Raw genomic sequence first — 15,921 nt, 5'->3', positions numbered from 1 at the left:
CACTGAAAATGAGAAAGGTGTTCTGCGGGTAAAAATTAAAATCAACAAGCATGTTGTAAACGCTCCTTCCCAAGTGTAACCGAGCACCTTCCGGCTGTCCCGCTGCTGTTTTCCCGTTTTCCTGCTCTGGAGAGCGGAGGGGCTGGAAGGTGACGGCAAAGGAAACATTCCGAGGGTTAAGTCAACATCTTGTAGCTTTATCATCTCTCACAAGAGCTTTCCAGGACTTTGACCTGCTCCTCCTTGCCCTGGGGCTGCCGAGAGGCTGCTCCAGCAAATGATTCCCCGCTGCCAGGGAGACCATAGCGGAATTCGCAATTTGCAGGAATTAGATGGCAAGCTTCTGACATCCTCCATCCACTTTGTTCTGCTAATTAGTTTACTTTATCAAAAGTCATCCTCCTGGCACTGGGATTCTTGATTAAAAGTGGCTGTTGTTTAAACTTCCATTTACTGTAAATCAAATTAACTCGTGATCATTTGACCCTGAGTTACTACTTATTTCATCCCTAATTGTATAAGAAGTACTCACTGAACGTAACACAGACCCATCTCTAGGCAGTTTTGGGGGTGTTTCTGGAAGGAGCCTGTTGGATATTCCTGGATATACCAGCTAGGCTTTACTGTCGGGATTAGCATTTGTTCTTCCATCTTTACCTGGGAATTTATTCCTCCATAATAACACTGTTCCCGGTGTTACTATAATAGGAAATCTCTCCCCGTCTCACGTGAACGAGGCTCGAAGGCAGAGCCGCCCGAACAGAATATTTTCTTGCTTCCCCAAAGACAACACCAGCTGTCACCAGCGCTTCCCTCTCTCCCTTGCAGAAAACAGCATTTCTGTGTATATTTTGGGGGTTTGGCTCCTCGGGGTTGGCTTCTGCCGAGCCATCTTTTGAAGTGTAACTTCAAAGCGCGGGCTCGTTTCCTCAGCGCTGTCGGGAGGCCGGGTCGGAGGGAAGGATCATCCGACGGCTTCTTTGGTTTTGATACGGGCTTGGAGCTCTTCCAGCAGCTCCATAGCTGCGCTCCATCTGCCACGGCAGCGTCCGTGCCGCGGCACAAACCCTAATTAGCGCCGCCGGCAAAGGGCAAACCTCAGCAAGAAGGAAAACGGTGTTTTCAGGGCGGTTTAGCTGCGGGCTCACTGGAGGGGGAGGTCCCTGGAGCCTCTCGCATCCTCCTGGCTCCACATGCAACTTCTGCTGCTTTTTCTTTCTCCTCCCAGAGCATCCCCCCAGATCCCAGACAAGCGCTTTCCAGGCAACACCTGTGTCTTAATGACTTTAATGAGCTTAATCAGTTCCTTGGGTGATTCTGTTGCTGTTTTGAGTATCTTTGCTGTCACTGTTGTTATTTTCTAGGGCTTAGTGGAGTGTGAGAAGCAGTAGTAGAGGGTAACTGAAGATTTCCTGTTTGTTTTGTACTGGGGACCAACTGGCATTTCTGCTCCTTATTGCTACGCAGAGATCTCGACAAAAACTTTTACTTTAGTGCTTCACTTGTACCTGTGGTGGAATTGGCTTTCACAGATGGCATTTTGCTGAACCGCCTCTTCCTTTCTTCTTTCTGGGTTGTTTTAATCTTGGAAGGCTTCTTTTGTAGATCTTGTTTGCTCGGCGCTGCCATCTAGTTCTGGGATCCGCCCAGTTTGTGAATTCCTGTATTGTGTCCCCGCTTCACTCTTCCACGTTGCTACTGAAGAGACTAAAGAGTTCCCACCTGGTGCTCACCTCTGTAACTCGGCCTCTTTCTTGCTGCATCCCCAGGTGCATCCATTGCGGAGTCGTCTTCATGACCCTCGCCCTGCTCAAAGTCCACATCCACGAGAAGCACTGCGAAGTCTTCCACAAGTGTTCCTTCTGCCCCATGGCCTTCAAGTCGGCCGACAGCACCACGGCCCACATGAGCAGCCAGCACCCGGCAGAGCCTCACAAGACTACTCAGTAAGTACTGTGGCTTTCGCTTTTCTTCTCCTTTGCTGGGTAGCTCCAGGATTCCCCCTTTCCCTCACGATTTTCACAGAACCACAGAATGTGAGGGGGTTGGAAGGGCCCTGTAAAGCTCATCCAGTGCAATCCCCCCATGGAGCAGGAACACCCAGATGAGGTTACACAGGAAGGTGTCCAGGCGGGTTGGAATGTCTGCAGAGAAGGAGACTCCACAACCCCCCTGGGCAGCCTGGGCCAGGCTCTGACACCCTCACCCCAAACAAGTTGCTTCTCCTCTTTCAGTGGAACCTCCTGTGTTCCACTTTGCACCCATTGCCCCTTGTCCTGTCCCTGGTTGTCACCAGCAGAGCCTGGCTCCATCCTCCTGACACTCCCCCTTTCCATATTGATCCCCAGGAATGAGTCCCCCCTCAGTGTCCTCTTGTCCAGCTCCAGAGCCCCAGCTCCCTCAGCCTTTCCTCACACGGGAGATGCTCCACTCCCTGCAGCATCTTGGTGGCTGCGCTGGACTCTCTGCAGCAGTTCCCTGTCCTGCTGGAACTGAGGGGCCACAGCTGGACACAAGATTCCAGGTGTGGTCTCCCCAGGGCAGAGCAGAGGGGCAGGAGAACCTCTCTGACCTACTGACCACCCCCTTCTAACCCACCCCAGGTCCCATTGGCTTCCTGGCCACAAGGGCCCAGTGCTGGCTCATGGTCACCCTGCTGTCCTCAGGACCCCCAGCTCCCTTTCCCCTACGCTGCTCTGTAATAGCTCATTCCCCAGCTTACACTGGAACCTGGGGTTGTTCCTGCCCAGATTCAAGACTCTACACTTGCCCATGTTCTGTTTCATTAAATGTTTCCCTGCCCAGCTCTCCATCCTGTCCAGGTCTCTGATGGCAGCACAGCTTCCAGTGTCACCCACTGCTCCCAGCTTGGTGTCATCAGCAAACTTGCTGACAGTCACTCTATTCCCTCGCCCAAATCATTGATGCATATATTGAGTATATATTTTTTTCTGGTTTTGGTTTCTTGCCTCCTATGAGAAGATCTGTCTGCTGGGGGTCCATTCCAAGCCACAGCGTGCTCTGCTTGCTATGAACATGGTCTCCTGGGTAGGAGGAGAAGAGTTTGGGCAGGGAAGAGCTATTCAGCTCTTCACAGAATCACAGAACAGTTGGGGTTGGAAGGAACCTCTGGAGATCATCCAGTCCAACCCACCTGCTAAAGCAGGGTCACCAGAGCAGATCGCTAAAAAGCAGATCCCTAAAAGATTCTTAATAGTCGCCTCTTTGTCCAGCAGTGCCCACCCTGGCATCTCTTGGCAGATGGTTCCAGGGCAACCGCAGCCTCTGGCACTTGCAGAGCGTTACTCCCAAAAATCACTAGAGAGGAACCTCGTGTTTTTTCCACCCTTCGCTTTCCCCTCCAAGGTTTGATCTAGTGCTGAAAATATGTGTGTTAGGGGAGGAACGGGGGAAAGGTGGGATGGAAAGTAAAGATACTTCGAGTTTGCTCCCATCTGTCCGCGCTTAGCGACACACACACGTAGGTAGTTAAGCGTATGCATAGAAGTAAACTTATTTTTAGAAAGCTGTGGTATGTCCCCGAGGCGTTTTGTTGTTCTTCCCAGTTGCGCTGGTGGTTCAGCTGTCCTTGGGTGCGTGTTGACAACACACGGAGAGCGCAGCCCTCCCGAAATTCCCGAGGTAACTTTTTCTGCTGCCTTCTTGAGGTAACAGAGAGACTGAATTTCCCTTGTTTTGAATCATTCCAGGGTGATCTACAAATGCTCTTGCGAGACGGTCTTTAACAAGAAGAAGCTGCTCCAAGAGCACTTCGAGCAGAACACCAGCAAGTTGTTAGTAGGGGTGTTTAAGTGCCCGCAGTGTCAGCTGGTCTATATGCAGAAACAGCAGCTAATGCAGCACGTTAAGGTACGTAACTCCCGCCACTTGTTGGTACGAGCTCCTATTTTTGGAGCTCACAGTTTGCATCAGCTGAGTGAGGAAATGGGTTGAAGAAGTGGAAGGTTCTTGAGCAACACAGTAGCAGAAAAATGGATTACAGTGGTTTGCAGTATTATCTGGAAACATCAGTAGAGTGTTTTGTGTTAGTTGGTAGTAATGCAGGTGGTTATGCTCATCTATATGTAATTTTACATTACGACAAGGAGTAAATCTTTTGGATTTTCAGCTGTTCTATATTAAACCCAAGGGTCTGATTAAACCAGGGCGGGAGATTGATCTTTGACTGGGAAACATGGAGAAGTATTCTCAGCCCTCAGCAACAGCTCATATTGCAATCAGCACTGCAAAAATCGCTTTTAGACACATGAAAAGCCGGTTATTGTCCATTTGGTGGTGGTTTTTAGTTGGATGCGTGTGAGGACTTGCAGGTCTGATTATCCCATCGATGTGTAAGCGCTGCACTTTTCTCTCAGTCAGTATGTTCTACGTACAACATGTAACAACTCTACCGTGGAAATCCTCTTGGAACGGTTCTTGGTGGCGTTCTAAAGCAAGAGCTTGCAAAGTCTTACTGCCCTTTAGCTTGCAAATCTGGAAATGCTGTGGTGTGGTAATGCATGAAAATGCGAAGCGCTCCTGTGAAGTTGATGATCGCTCATCCTGCTGTATTATAGCTTGGAAAATCGAGCTGAGATTGAGGCTGGGACCCTCAAATCGGAATTCAACCCCCATGCTCAAAGACAAGGCTTGAGCTGAGATACACAACTGGCTGCAGCTCATTTCCAGCTCCCAGCCCCAGGGAGCAGTTTGTGCCGCAGCGCCCTGACATCTCCACTACAAAACTTCTGGATTTTGTGTATTTTGGCTGTATTGGGCTATTGACGGGTCTTTGAGATGGTAATTGAAGCAGATGTGCCAGGGTAGGAACTGCACTAATTTTTGCACTAATAATTGCACCTCTCTCATCTCTTATCAGATCCTACTCCTTTCTGCAATATAGAGTTTATAGGAGGTGCTGTCTGATGTGCAAAATAAAGAAACCACATGCCTTCTCATCTTCCCGTTGTTCAAGTGTAAGAGTAGGAGTTGGAAGGTCTGGTTCCTGTTATTGATTCTGCGGAGAAGTCGGTTCATTTTTCTCCGCTCCTTTTTTCCCCAACTCCCCGCGGTGTAAGGAGGGGAGAGCTGGAGTAACGCATTCTGACATGGTGTAAGCAGGGGAGAGCTGGAGTAACGCGTTCTGACGCGGTGTAAGCAGGGGAGAGCTGGAGTAACGCGTTCTGACGCGGTGTAAGCAGGGGAGAGCTGGAGTAGCGCATTCTGACGCAGTGTAAGCAGGGGAGAGCTGGAGTAACGCGTTCTGACGCGGTGTAAGCAGGGGAGAGCTGGAGTAGCGTGTTCTGACGCGGTGTAAAGAGAGGAGAGCTGGAGTAACGCGTTCTGACGCGGTGTAAGCAGGGGAGAGCTGGAGTAATGCGTTCTGATGCAGTGTAAGTAGGAGAGAGCTGGAGTAACGCGTTCTGACGCGGTGTAAGCAGGGGAGAGCTGGAGTAACGCGTTCTGACGCGGTGTAAGGAGAGGAGAGCTGGAGTAACGCGTTCTGATGCGGTGTAAGCAGGGGAGAGCTGGAGTAACGCGTTCTGACGCAGTGTAAGCAGGGGAGAGCTGGAGTAACGCGTTCTGACGCGGTGTAAGCAGGGGAGAGCTGGAGTAGCGTGTTCTGACGCGGTGTAAAGAGGGGAGAGCTGGAGTAACGCGTTCTGACGCGGTGTAAGCAGGGGAGAGCTGGAGTAATGCGTTCTGATGCAGTGTAAGTAGGAGAGAGCTGGAGTAACGCGTTCTGACGCGGTGTAAGCAGGGGAGAGCTGGAGTAACGCGTTCTGACGCGATGTAAGGAGAGGAGAGCTGGAGTAACGCGTTCTGACGCGGTGTAAGCAGGGGAGAGCTGGAGTAACGCGTTCTGACGCAGTGTAAGGAGGGGAGAGCTGGAGTAATGCGTTCTGACGCGGTGTAAGCAGGGGAGAGCTGGAGTAACGCGTTCTGACGCGGGCTGCGCACAGAAGACGCGGCGTTTGTGTCACCCTCGGCAGCCGGCGATGCTGCGACGGAGCCGCGGCCACCGGCCCATCAGGTGCAGAGCGCACGGGCTGCTCAGACGGGACCTCGTGTTTTCGAGCTTGGTTGGTGTGTAACCCACAGAGAGGCTTCCCAAGGCCCGGGGCCTTCGTGTGTTGAGACTTTACCCGTTATTAATTATTGCGCACAATTAAACCTCTAAATTATCCTTTTGTGTGCATGCACTGGTGGTGTCCCTAGGGGAGTTTCTTGAGGTTTCTCTGGTATGTTGCTGTTTTGCTTGCTTTTGCTTTCCCACAGCTCTTAGTTTATGGATTATTTTCCTTATGTTCAATTTTCTTTGTTAAAATAACTTTTTTGGGGGGGACTTTGGATTTTAGCCTGTTGAACAACCAAAGAGCCTGGAGACATATTCCTTATAAGGCTGGTTTCTGGCTTTACGCTCGCTGGTATTTGTCAGGAGCCAAGTTTTGAACTCGGAAAATGTAAATAGCAATAGACGGTGTGGAATTGAAGAATGTAGAGTTGGAGAAGCCAAGAGGTTGTCTCTTGCCGTCCCTTGAGCAAAGGTGAAGCAGCTTTGGAGCCCCTGAGATAACAGCTATCGTGTCATTCAGAGCTCACCAAACTCCGTGTTTTTAGAGCTTGGGCTCTTGAAATCATGACAATTAACATTTCTCTCCCATGACATCTTCCCCGTTGAACCAGAGCTCTCAGAGCTCCTCCAAAATGTTAAACAGGCAGCACCGAGGAGCTGCTATTGTCGTGCAGGAAACATAAATAGAAGCTTAATGTTTCTTGGGGAAAGCGCATCAAGGGGAAATGGGAAAACCTGCGGGGGCAAGACATCAGCTCATTGTTTGGAGGGGTGGGGGGCTTGAAGTATGTATTTAAATAATAGATGTTAGTAATTGATAAATAAAGCTGTATCATATGAATTACATGTAAATATTATGTGTGATTCTATTATTATCCAGGGTGTTCACGGAGTCCCCCAAAACCCTGAGGAGCTCTCCAATTTCCGCCAGAAATCTGAGAAGGCGTCAAGGAACCAGGTTCATACCCCACCAAAGGAGCTGTCGGTCGCCAACGGGACTTCCCACCCCCCTGTGCCGAGGAAGGACATGAGGGTGGAAGGACACAACCCCGAATCCAAGTCCAGGTTGAGAAGAACTGGTTGGATTTGCAAGGAATGTTCCCAGTGGATCCCTGATCGGGAAACCTACGTGTCCCACATGAAGAGAAACCACGGAAGGGTAAGGTCTCGGGTGAAACGCTTTGACTGGGTAACAAGTTAGTTTTAGTGAAAGAGTTGGATAATCATTAATATTTGGGGCAAAAAGATGAGAATCTGATCACCAGCTCACTGAGGAGTGAGCTCAGGGCCTGAACAAAACCAAAATGATGTAGCCTGTTATAAGCGCATGTTCTATCCTTGCTCGTATGCTCTAAACCTGCGCACCTCATCCTCTTTGCTGTTTCTTCTTGCACTGCGTCTCATCTCAGGCTTCCTCTTCGGCTCCTCGGGTAAGTGGATGGAAAGTCATGTCTTTCCAGTTGCCAGCTCAACAGTCTGATCTCAACTACCTGCACCCAAAGTTACAGAAGGACATACGGTTCCTTGACTGATGTTTTATTGTTTGGTAGATATTGCTGCACCTAACTAGTGAAGAGTGAAAGACTCATGCGGTGCACAAAATTGTACATCTCAATTTTGTTGCTTTGCGTTGCGTTGACCTACTTCTGTCAAGCGAATCCTTGCTCGCTGGCGGAACACAGGCCAAGGTGATGCGCACAGCCAGATTTCTTAGTCCTTTGGCATCAGGACTTCTTGTTTGATACACTGAGTCACCCTTCTCGAGTTCCATGGGCAGAGGCTGTGCAAATCTCGATTGTGGTCTTTGATTCCTTCCAGCTTGATTGGGCGGTGCTGGATTGTCCCACTCGCTAAGTATCAAGAGAAGATGAGGGCAGGGGTGAGGGAATGCTGGATTTTCCCATTTGAGTTCTATAGAAGCAGGAAATGTGCCAAATAAGTAAGTTCAGTACATATATGTATTCATAAAACAAATCCCAGAAGATTTTAAATGGAATGCACGGAGGTTATACGAAGGGCGGCAGGAAAAGGAGGAGGCTGCTTATGGGGCAGAGCTGTGTAGGGGGACGTGGATGTTGGATGTGGATGACAAGTGGGACTGTGTGATGCTTTTTAACATCTCACCCTTTTATTGTGCCGAATTATGAGGAGAGAAACAGGTAGTTTGGCTTGTACTTCACACCGGGGTCCTGCCCTCTGGGGCAGAGGGACCTTCCACTGAATTCATTTTGCAGAGGGGCCTGTGGGGAAATGAACCCACAGGTCAAGCAGCTGATGCAATTCCTATTAAAAACAAACAAAAAAAATCATATACTTTAACTAGTCCTGGTTTTTATAAGACCAGTGCTGATATTAGCCAAATGTTGGGCTGAGTCTAAGTGGGACCCCAAAATTCTCAGTGGGTTTTTTTGCACCTGAGAGGTGAGGTTGAGATGAAGAGCATGAGAACATTAGAATCCATCTCCCTGTTATTAAAGGATCTTTGTGTTCTCCTGCCAGTCTATGAAGAGATATCCCTGTCGACAGTGCGAACGCTCGTTTAACGCCTCCAACAGCCTGCGCAGACACATCCGCAATAATCACGACACAGCAAAGAAAGTTTATACTTGCTGGTACGTACCAAACACCACTTTGTTTTCAAGGACAGGCTAATCCTTCAGTTTTGGAAGTGCTTTGTAATAGATCCTGTCTGCTCCTGTCCACTCCAGGCTGTAAGTTACTAAGGGAGAATGAGATGTTAAACGTGAGAGACCTGGTGGCTGCAATAAGTCCTTGCTTTTGACTTTGGAAGCTTAGGGGAAGGTTTGATTTGAGATCCACAGGTGCAAATGAGATTTATATCATGCACCCTTGTGGCACAGCCAACAGAATATTGGGCCAATCTTTGCTGCTTTGTGGTTGGTGTAGTGATGCATCACTCTTGTAGCTTCCCCATGAAAAGATGGTACAAAAGGTGACCGTGCAGACTTGTTTCCCACCTCATTCTGAGACAGAATTACAGCACATTTGTGTTGGAAGTTTGTAGGGCTGTATGTTGGGGAATATTTTTTCGTTTAACTCAAATTTTGGTTTAATGCAAGTGTTTCTGAGGAGCATGCTCTCACTTTGCTGCACTTAAGTTACTAAAAGCCTGTCTGAAGAGTGCAACCCTCGTGTACTGCCACGTGAGCCACAACAGCTTTTAGTAAATGGATAAAGTATTGGCATCACCACTGGGGCATGACAGGAATGCATTCCTGACGCATTTTTTGGCCAGGGTGTCTAAACTTTCAATTTCTTGTATCCGAGCTCTGCTGTGGAACCTCTAGAGAGGATGAAATGTTGACTCCCAGGATGCTTCATTCTGTTTTAAGTTGGTGGGTGTTGGTCTTTGGAGTTCCATGCAGGTGATTTGTATAAATCTATTCTCTCTGAACCAGTTGTTTTCAAAGTGGAGCGTATCAGAATCAAAATGAACACAAGGCCTCGCTGGGAAGAGGGATTTCTATAGAAGTACCCAAGGACTCACCAGCTTGTGCAGGCCCCAGGGTCCAGTTTATCTATGATTTTTCAGAACACACAGTTGTGGATCTGCAGTTCACCCAGAGGTCCATGGTTGATGCTTACAGCAGAGAAGACCCTGCTAGAAATTCAGGTGAATTAGGGTTGTGTTCAGTTCTCAAGCTTGCAGTTGCTCCTTCTCGAAATCTGTTGATGAAGTCTTAATTGGGCAGTGGTTACGCCCTGAAATCACAGCGCTCTTCTTCCTTGAAATACTCGTCCCAGCGTCTCCAACAGCTGCTTTGGATCCAAGGTCTTCTCTCTGATCCCTCTTTGTTTGTCCAGACATTTTAAAAATCTCCATGACTGTTGCTCACAAATCACAGAATCACAGAATGGACTGGGTTAGAAAAGACCCCAGAGATCATCCAGTCCAGCCCTTGGTCCAACTCCAGCCCATTCACTAGATCATGGCACTAAGTGCCGTGTCCAATCTCAGTTTAAAAACCTTCAGGGCCGGTGAGTCCAGCACCTCCCTGGGCAGCCATTCCAATGCCTGACCACTCTCTGCACAGAATTTCTTTATGATCTCCAGCCTCAATTTCCCCTGGCAGAGTTGAAGCCCATGGCCCCTTGTCCTATTGCTGATGCCTGGGAGAAGAGACCAATCCCCACCTGGCTAGAACTGCCCTTCAGGTAGTTCTAGAGAGTGCTGAGCTCAGCTCTGAGCCTTTCTTCTCCTCCCATCCCTCTGAACATCTCGGCTCCTTTCTGCACTCCTCACATCTCCGCTGCTCCTTTTCTTTTCCCTTAGTTGCTGGTCTCTTTTTTTCATCCCACCAGGCAGTTTGGATCAGTCTCACCTGTTATTTCTTTCAGAGGTTTTGATGCTTTAACTCTGTCTCACCCTCTTCTCCTGGATTTCCAAGTGAGGCAGGAGGAAAATCTGCCATTTTTCTGACAACTGAGTATTTTTGTGACTCCAGGACACTGTCTTGTAAGTGACCTCCCTCTGGCTTCTACCATTTCATGCTGTGATTTCCCCTTCTCTGCCTTCTGCTAAATGTGTAGGGAGAAAGCGGGATGATGGACTTGCTTGAACACTCCCTGCCAAGCTGCTCACTGAAGAAATTCAGGTTAGGAAAGCGTCTTCGCCTGCTCACATGAAAAGAATTCTAAATTAGGACAAATTGCAAAAGAGTCTTATGTTTTGTGTGTTTTCTTTCATAATTCATTGTGATGAGGACTCGCTTTTATTTCCCAAGCCTTAAGTACAAACTGCCTGGCACGCCTGATTTTCGACATGTTTATTTTTGATAAATACCACTTAATAACCTCTCATCTTTCCTCCACGAGGAAGAAGAATTCCATCAGGATTAAATATTGATTCATCATCTAAGAGGTTCCTGTTCAAAACCAGAAGTATTCAATGAGCACATCTACATTTTTACATCATTACCGACTGTTGCTTAATTTCCATCTCGTTACTGGAAGATCAATAGGAATCTTCTTCCCTCCTTTCAAACGGAGTCTTTGTTGCCCAGAGACGCTTCGACTCCTTTCGGCTGCTTTTCATCCCACATTTCAGCTGCCACTTGCATGTCTCAGAGAAGCCTCATCGCTGGGGTCGACACGGAGCTGCTGGACCGTCCCATGTCACCCAAAGGCAATTTTGGGTTTCCACGTTGCTCACAAGAGACCTCTCTGTACCTCACCATGCCGCACGTGGGGGGTTACGTCTCCGCAAGACCTGGCATTTATTTCCAGTAGACGTTGGTCATCGGGAGAGAAGGTTGACAGCTGGCACGTCCCCTTCTTGTCTTTTGAAACATGGACCGTGCTCTCTGGCAGCTCTTGAGTCCTACCTAGTTTGACCGTGAATAATTACATATAAATGATACATTTGTGAGGGTCTCTGCATAGATTATTGTTATTAAAGTTGGAAGTTCAGCAGTTTAGTAAGGATTTTGAGTCTGTTATGATACATGTGGCCTCGTGCTGCAGGCTCCTCGGTGTTGGATGAGCCATGGGGTCCATCTCCATGTAGGTCTCTCATCCAAGAGTCATTTTCCCCCCCGTGCTTTTCCCATCGTGATTATTTATCTTGTGCTTGCGTAGCATGTGTTACAGCAGGCCTGATCTCCTCTAGGCCCTGTATTTATTAAAACTGAGCGCTGTACTACAATAAGACGTGCCTTGCTTTCATTCTTATTCATCCATAATCTCTGAACGGTTCTAGATTTCTCTCAGGGGTAATATTTTACTATTAAAATGATGATTTGCTGCATATTTTGGTCATCTAACAGTACATCACTCACCAGTGTCTGTCCCCAGTGACACCCGTTGGTTTGGCACGTAACAAATTGTTGTTTAGATGGAAATGAACAGCTGGGCTTTACCAATTCCTTTTCCTTTTTGTATTTCCCAGGTACTGCACAGATGAACATCAGACGTTTCCTCAGCCGTTCATGCTGGAGAATCACATCAGCCTCATGCACGGCATCAAAAACCCAGACTTATCCCAGATGGCCAAAGCAAAAGTTCCAGAGAGAGACACAGCAGAAGTAACTGATATATTTTCATTGCAAAATAACCGTACCTGGCAAGTAGCTGTTCCCTGGGGGTGTCACGTCGAGCCCCGGCAGATCCTTCCCCTCCTCTCAGCTCCATCCACGTTGCTTCTCTCTGGCAGCGTTAGAGCCAGAACCAAAAGTGCAGCTGAAGCTGCAGCAGCACCAGGGCAACATCTTTTGCATTTTTCAACACATTCCTGAATGTGTAGCCTGGTATTTTACCGGCCTTTTCTCAGTCTGCTTTGTAACCAGGTCTGACGTAGGTTTGGTTTTACCCTTGTTTTGCTGCCACTCAGTTCATGAGCCTGATACAGTTTTCCTGTTTCTCCCATGTTTTTTTCTGCTAGTTACCAAACATTTCTATTTTAAAATACTTATTAGATCCATTACCTACAAGAACCACATTCCTTCTAAGTAGCACACTTTTCAGCAAATGTAGCTGTTCGGCTACTTTTGAGTTGGTTTGTAGGGTTGTCTGATTGTGCTTCATCGCTCCATTTACTTAAAAAATAGATGTGAGGTTTTGTTATCACCACAGTTTATCATTCAGCTGTACCCTGGCACTGAGGGATCGCAGCCCAGACCGACTCCCTCGTTTATGCCGTAAGGGAACCTGGAGTCTCTTTGTGTAGTTTGTGTCAACAAACCAACGTGTATTCACCCTTAGGGTGTGGAATTTAGCACTTATTCTTCCATGGGCTCAAATGATAAAGTAACTTTTGAATCTTGGTTTTTTTTAAGGCAAAATCTCCAAAGAAGACAGCAGCGGACGAGCTGGGTCAGGCACAGACTGTTGCGGGTTCGGACGCGCCGCCGGCCAAAAAACTGAAAGCGCACTGGAAATGCGCGAAATGCGGCTTTGCCACCGACGTCAGCGCCGAGTTTCAGGAACACATCCCGCGGCACAAGACAGACAGCTCCACCTACCAGTGCTTGTTCTGCGGCTTGTGCTACACCTCACACATCTCCCTCAACAGACACCTCTTCATCGTCCATAAAGTAAAAGATGAGGAGGAGGAGGAGGAGGAGGATGAAGAGGAGGAGGAAGACGAAAGGCAGAAGTTACAAAGGGAGAGGGGTGAGAACGGACACAAGGGGTACAATGGCGAGACGAACACTACGGCGGAAGAAGAAAACCCGAAATGCAAAGAGTGCAAAAGTGACTCAGCTCTTTGTGAGCACAGTCAGACGTGCGGCGTGGAGGGGCCCAACAGCACCTCGCAGAACAATCATTCGAAGTCTCTTAAGACTTAAAAACAAAAAAGAACCCCTTTTGGTTGGTCGGGGGGGTTTTGTTGGGGGGTTTTTACTCAAAAGACGGGGTGGGGATGGGGCGAATCTTTGAAATATTCTGTTGATTTCTTGGGGTGGACACAGCTTTCCGTTAACTTCTATTTGTAAGGGAAATTTAAAAAAGGAAAAAACAAAACCAAACCAACCAAACCCTGCCATTGCATCCTAAGCGCTAACTCTCTGCCAGCCCAGAGAGGTGAAAAGGGAAAGCAGGGCGAGAATCCTCGCTGGAGCTCGTGCAGCTCCCGAGGATCGAGGAGCACTTTCTGCAGCTGCCGTTCCCTTCAGACGAGCTCCGTTCCTCCGCGCGCCGCCTCAGCCCTGCCTGGGGCCCGGCCTCGCCTTCCCCGTCTCGCTTTCTTTCTCCTATTTATGGCTTTCCTCTCTTCCCATCCTGTCTTTGTTTTATTCATTTACACTCGTGACGCCGTCTCAGCAAAACTCACTTGTCGGGACCGTGCTGGCCCATCCGGGGGCTCCTGCGTGACACGGGATGGGTTCGAGCTGTGAGCTGTGCTCATTTTTGTTTAATTGCCCGAATAACCACCTTGTTTTCCAAAAGGCAATTTAATGAAATATCCTGGACCTGAATCATCCTGAAGAATTCTGTAGCCCCCGTCCTCTTGGGTGAGCACAGCTCAAAGCCGCGTGTCGGTGGAGTTGTGCTGCTGGACGCCGTCCCAGGGTGGGCAGAGCCGGGGGGCAGGTTGGCACCATCCCTGGAAGGGGAAAACATCTCCCATCCCATCCGTGGTGCTGGCTGGAGCCAAACCATCCCTGACCATGTCAGCCGGTGTCGGAGCTCCCCGGCGGGCGGGTATTGAGCTGCTGTGGTGAGGAGGGGAGCGCGGCTGCTGAGAGGATGGCGGGAGCTGCCATCCTGCAGCACCATGAGGGCTGGAGTTCCATCACCAGGGCTGGCGTCTGGCGGGAGCTCTGGCATTTGTTCCGTCGAGAGCTCCGGTGTCCATCACAAGGGCATTTGGTTGGGACCTTTGGTGTCTCTCAGGAGCTCTGGTGTCCATCACTAGAGCATTTGTTCCATCAGGAGCTCCACTGTCTGTCAGGAGCTCTGGTGTCCATCACAAGGGTGTTTGGTCAGGAGCTTTGGTGTCCATTGCAAGCTCTGGTGTTGATCGCGAGGGTGTTTAGTTGGGAGCCCTGGTCTCTCAGGAGCTCTGGTGCCCATCATGATGGCATTTGGTCAGGAACTCTGGTCTCTTGGGAGCTCTGGTCTCTCAGGAGCTCTGGTGTCCATCGCCAGCTCTGGTGTCCGTCGGGAGCTCTGGTCTCTCAGGAGCTCTGGTGTCCATCGCTAGCTCTGGTGTCCATCACGAGGCTGTTCGTTCTCTTGGGAGCTCCGGTGTCTGTCGGGAGCTCTGGTGTCCACGACAAGGGCATTTGGTCAGGAGCTCTGGTGTCCATCACAAGCTCTGGTGTCTCAGGAGCTCTGGTGCCCATCACAAGCTCTGATGTCCATCACAAGCTCTGATGCCCATCACAAGCTCTGGTGCCCATCACAAGCTCTGGTGTCTCAGGAGCTCTGGTGCCCATCACACGCTCTGGTGTCCATCACAAGCTCTGGTGCCCATCACAAGCTCTGGTGTCTCAGGAGCTCATGTCCATCACAAGCTCTGGTGCCCATCACAAGCTTTGGTGCCCATCACAAGCTCTGGTGTCCATCACAAGCTCTGGTGTCTCAGGAGGTCTGGTGCCCATCACAAGCTCTGGTGTCTCAGGAGCTCTGGTGCCCATCACAAGCTCTGGTGCCCATCACACACTCTGATGTCCATCACAAGCTCTGGTGTCTCAGGAGCTCATGTCCATCACAAGCTCTGGTGTCCATCACAAGCTCTGGTGTCTCCGGAGCTCATGTCCATCACAAGCTCTGGTGTCCATCACAAGCTCTCACAAGCTCTGGTGCCCATCACAAGCTCTGGTGCCCATCACAGGCCCTGGCGTTGGTTCCATGAGTTCTCCTCCGGCCGCGGCTCCGTGTGCCTCCTGCCCTGGGAGCCGTTTCTTTCCGTGTGGTCATATTGACTCTTTCCCCACTCGTTCCCCGTCTCACACCCGCTTCGTGTAATATAATTATCTCCTCTGCCATTATTTTTATTACGTTGAGCCAGAACCCTGCTCGTTATTGTTTACTATGACGATGTTTAACTAATTTAAGAACTATTTATCTTGTCGCATTCGGCCCGCTCACCTCCTCGACGTGTTTTGATACGAACACTTTGGACTCTTTGTACTTTTGATACCTGTGGGCGGCCCAGGCCCGCCCGAGCGCGCAGGGCGGGCCGCAGGGGCCGCTCCCGAGCCGTCACGTCTCTATTTACCCCGCAGCGGCGTCTGTGCCTTTGCTCTGATGTTTACTTCGAAGTATCGCCAATAAACGCATCCAAGGTGCCGGCCTGGGCCTCGTTCTTCCCCCGGGCCGCCATAGCCGCCGCCCTCGGGGGGGTGCGGGCGGAAGCGGCGGTGACGCGGGCGGCAGCG

At 49.6% G+C, this 15,921-nt stretch overlaps 1 protein-coding gene across 7 annotated transcripts in view; it reads left to right on the top strand.

Annotated features, from left to right (window-relative positions):
• Positions 1-15,805, top strand: part of ZNF592 (zinc finger protein 592) — a 41,416-nt gene extending 25,611 nt beyond the window's left edge. For 2 of the 7 annotated variants that reach the window (XM_080351518.1, XM_080351519.1), the window contains exons 5-10: positions 1,770-1,946; positions 3,711-3,870; positions 6,957-7,235; positions 8,576-8,688; positions 11,985-12,120; positions 12,871-15,805. In XM_080351518.1, the coding sequence (XP_080207644.1) occupies positions 1,770-1,946; positions 3,711-3,870; positions 6,957-7,235; positions 8,576-8,688; positions 11,985-12,120; positions 12,871-13,383 (1,378 nt within the window). In that variant the 3' untranslated portion in view covers positions 13,384-15,805. The other 5 variants (XR_013922646.1, XR_013922647.1, XM_080351520.1 and 2 more) reach the window with 5 other exon arrangements.
• Positions 15,806-15,921: the final 116 nt, after the last annotated feature.

Source organism: Nesoenas mayeri (genome assembly GCF_963082525.1).
Source record: "Nesoenas mayeri genome assembly, chromosome: 11".
In the NCBI taxonomy this organism is placed as follows: Eukaryota; Metazoa; Chordata; class Aves; order Columbiformes; family Columbidae; genus Nesoenas; species Nesoenas mayeri.
Note: the sequence above shows the minus strand (reverse complement) of the source record. Positions and strands in the feature narration are given on the sequence as shown.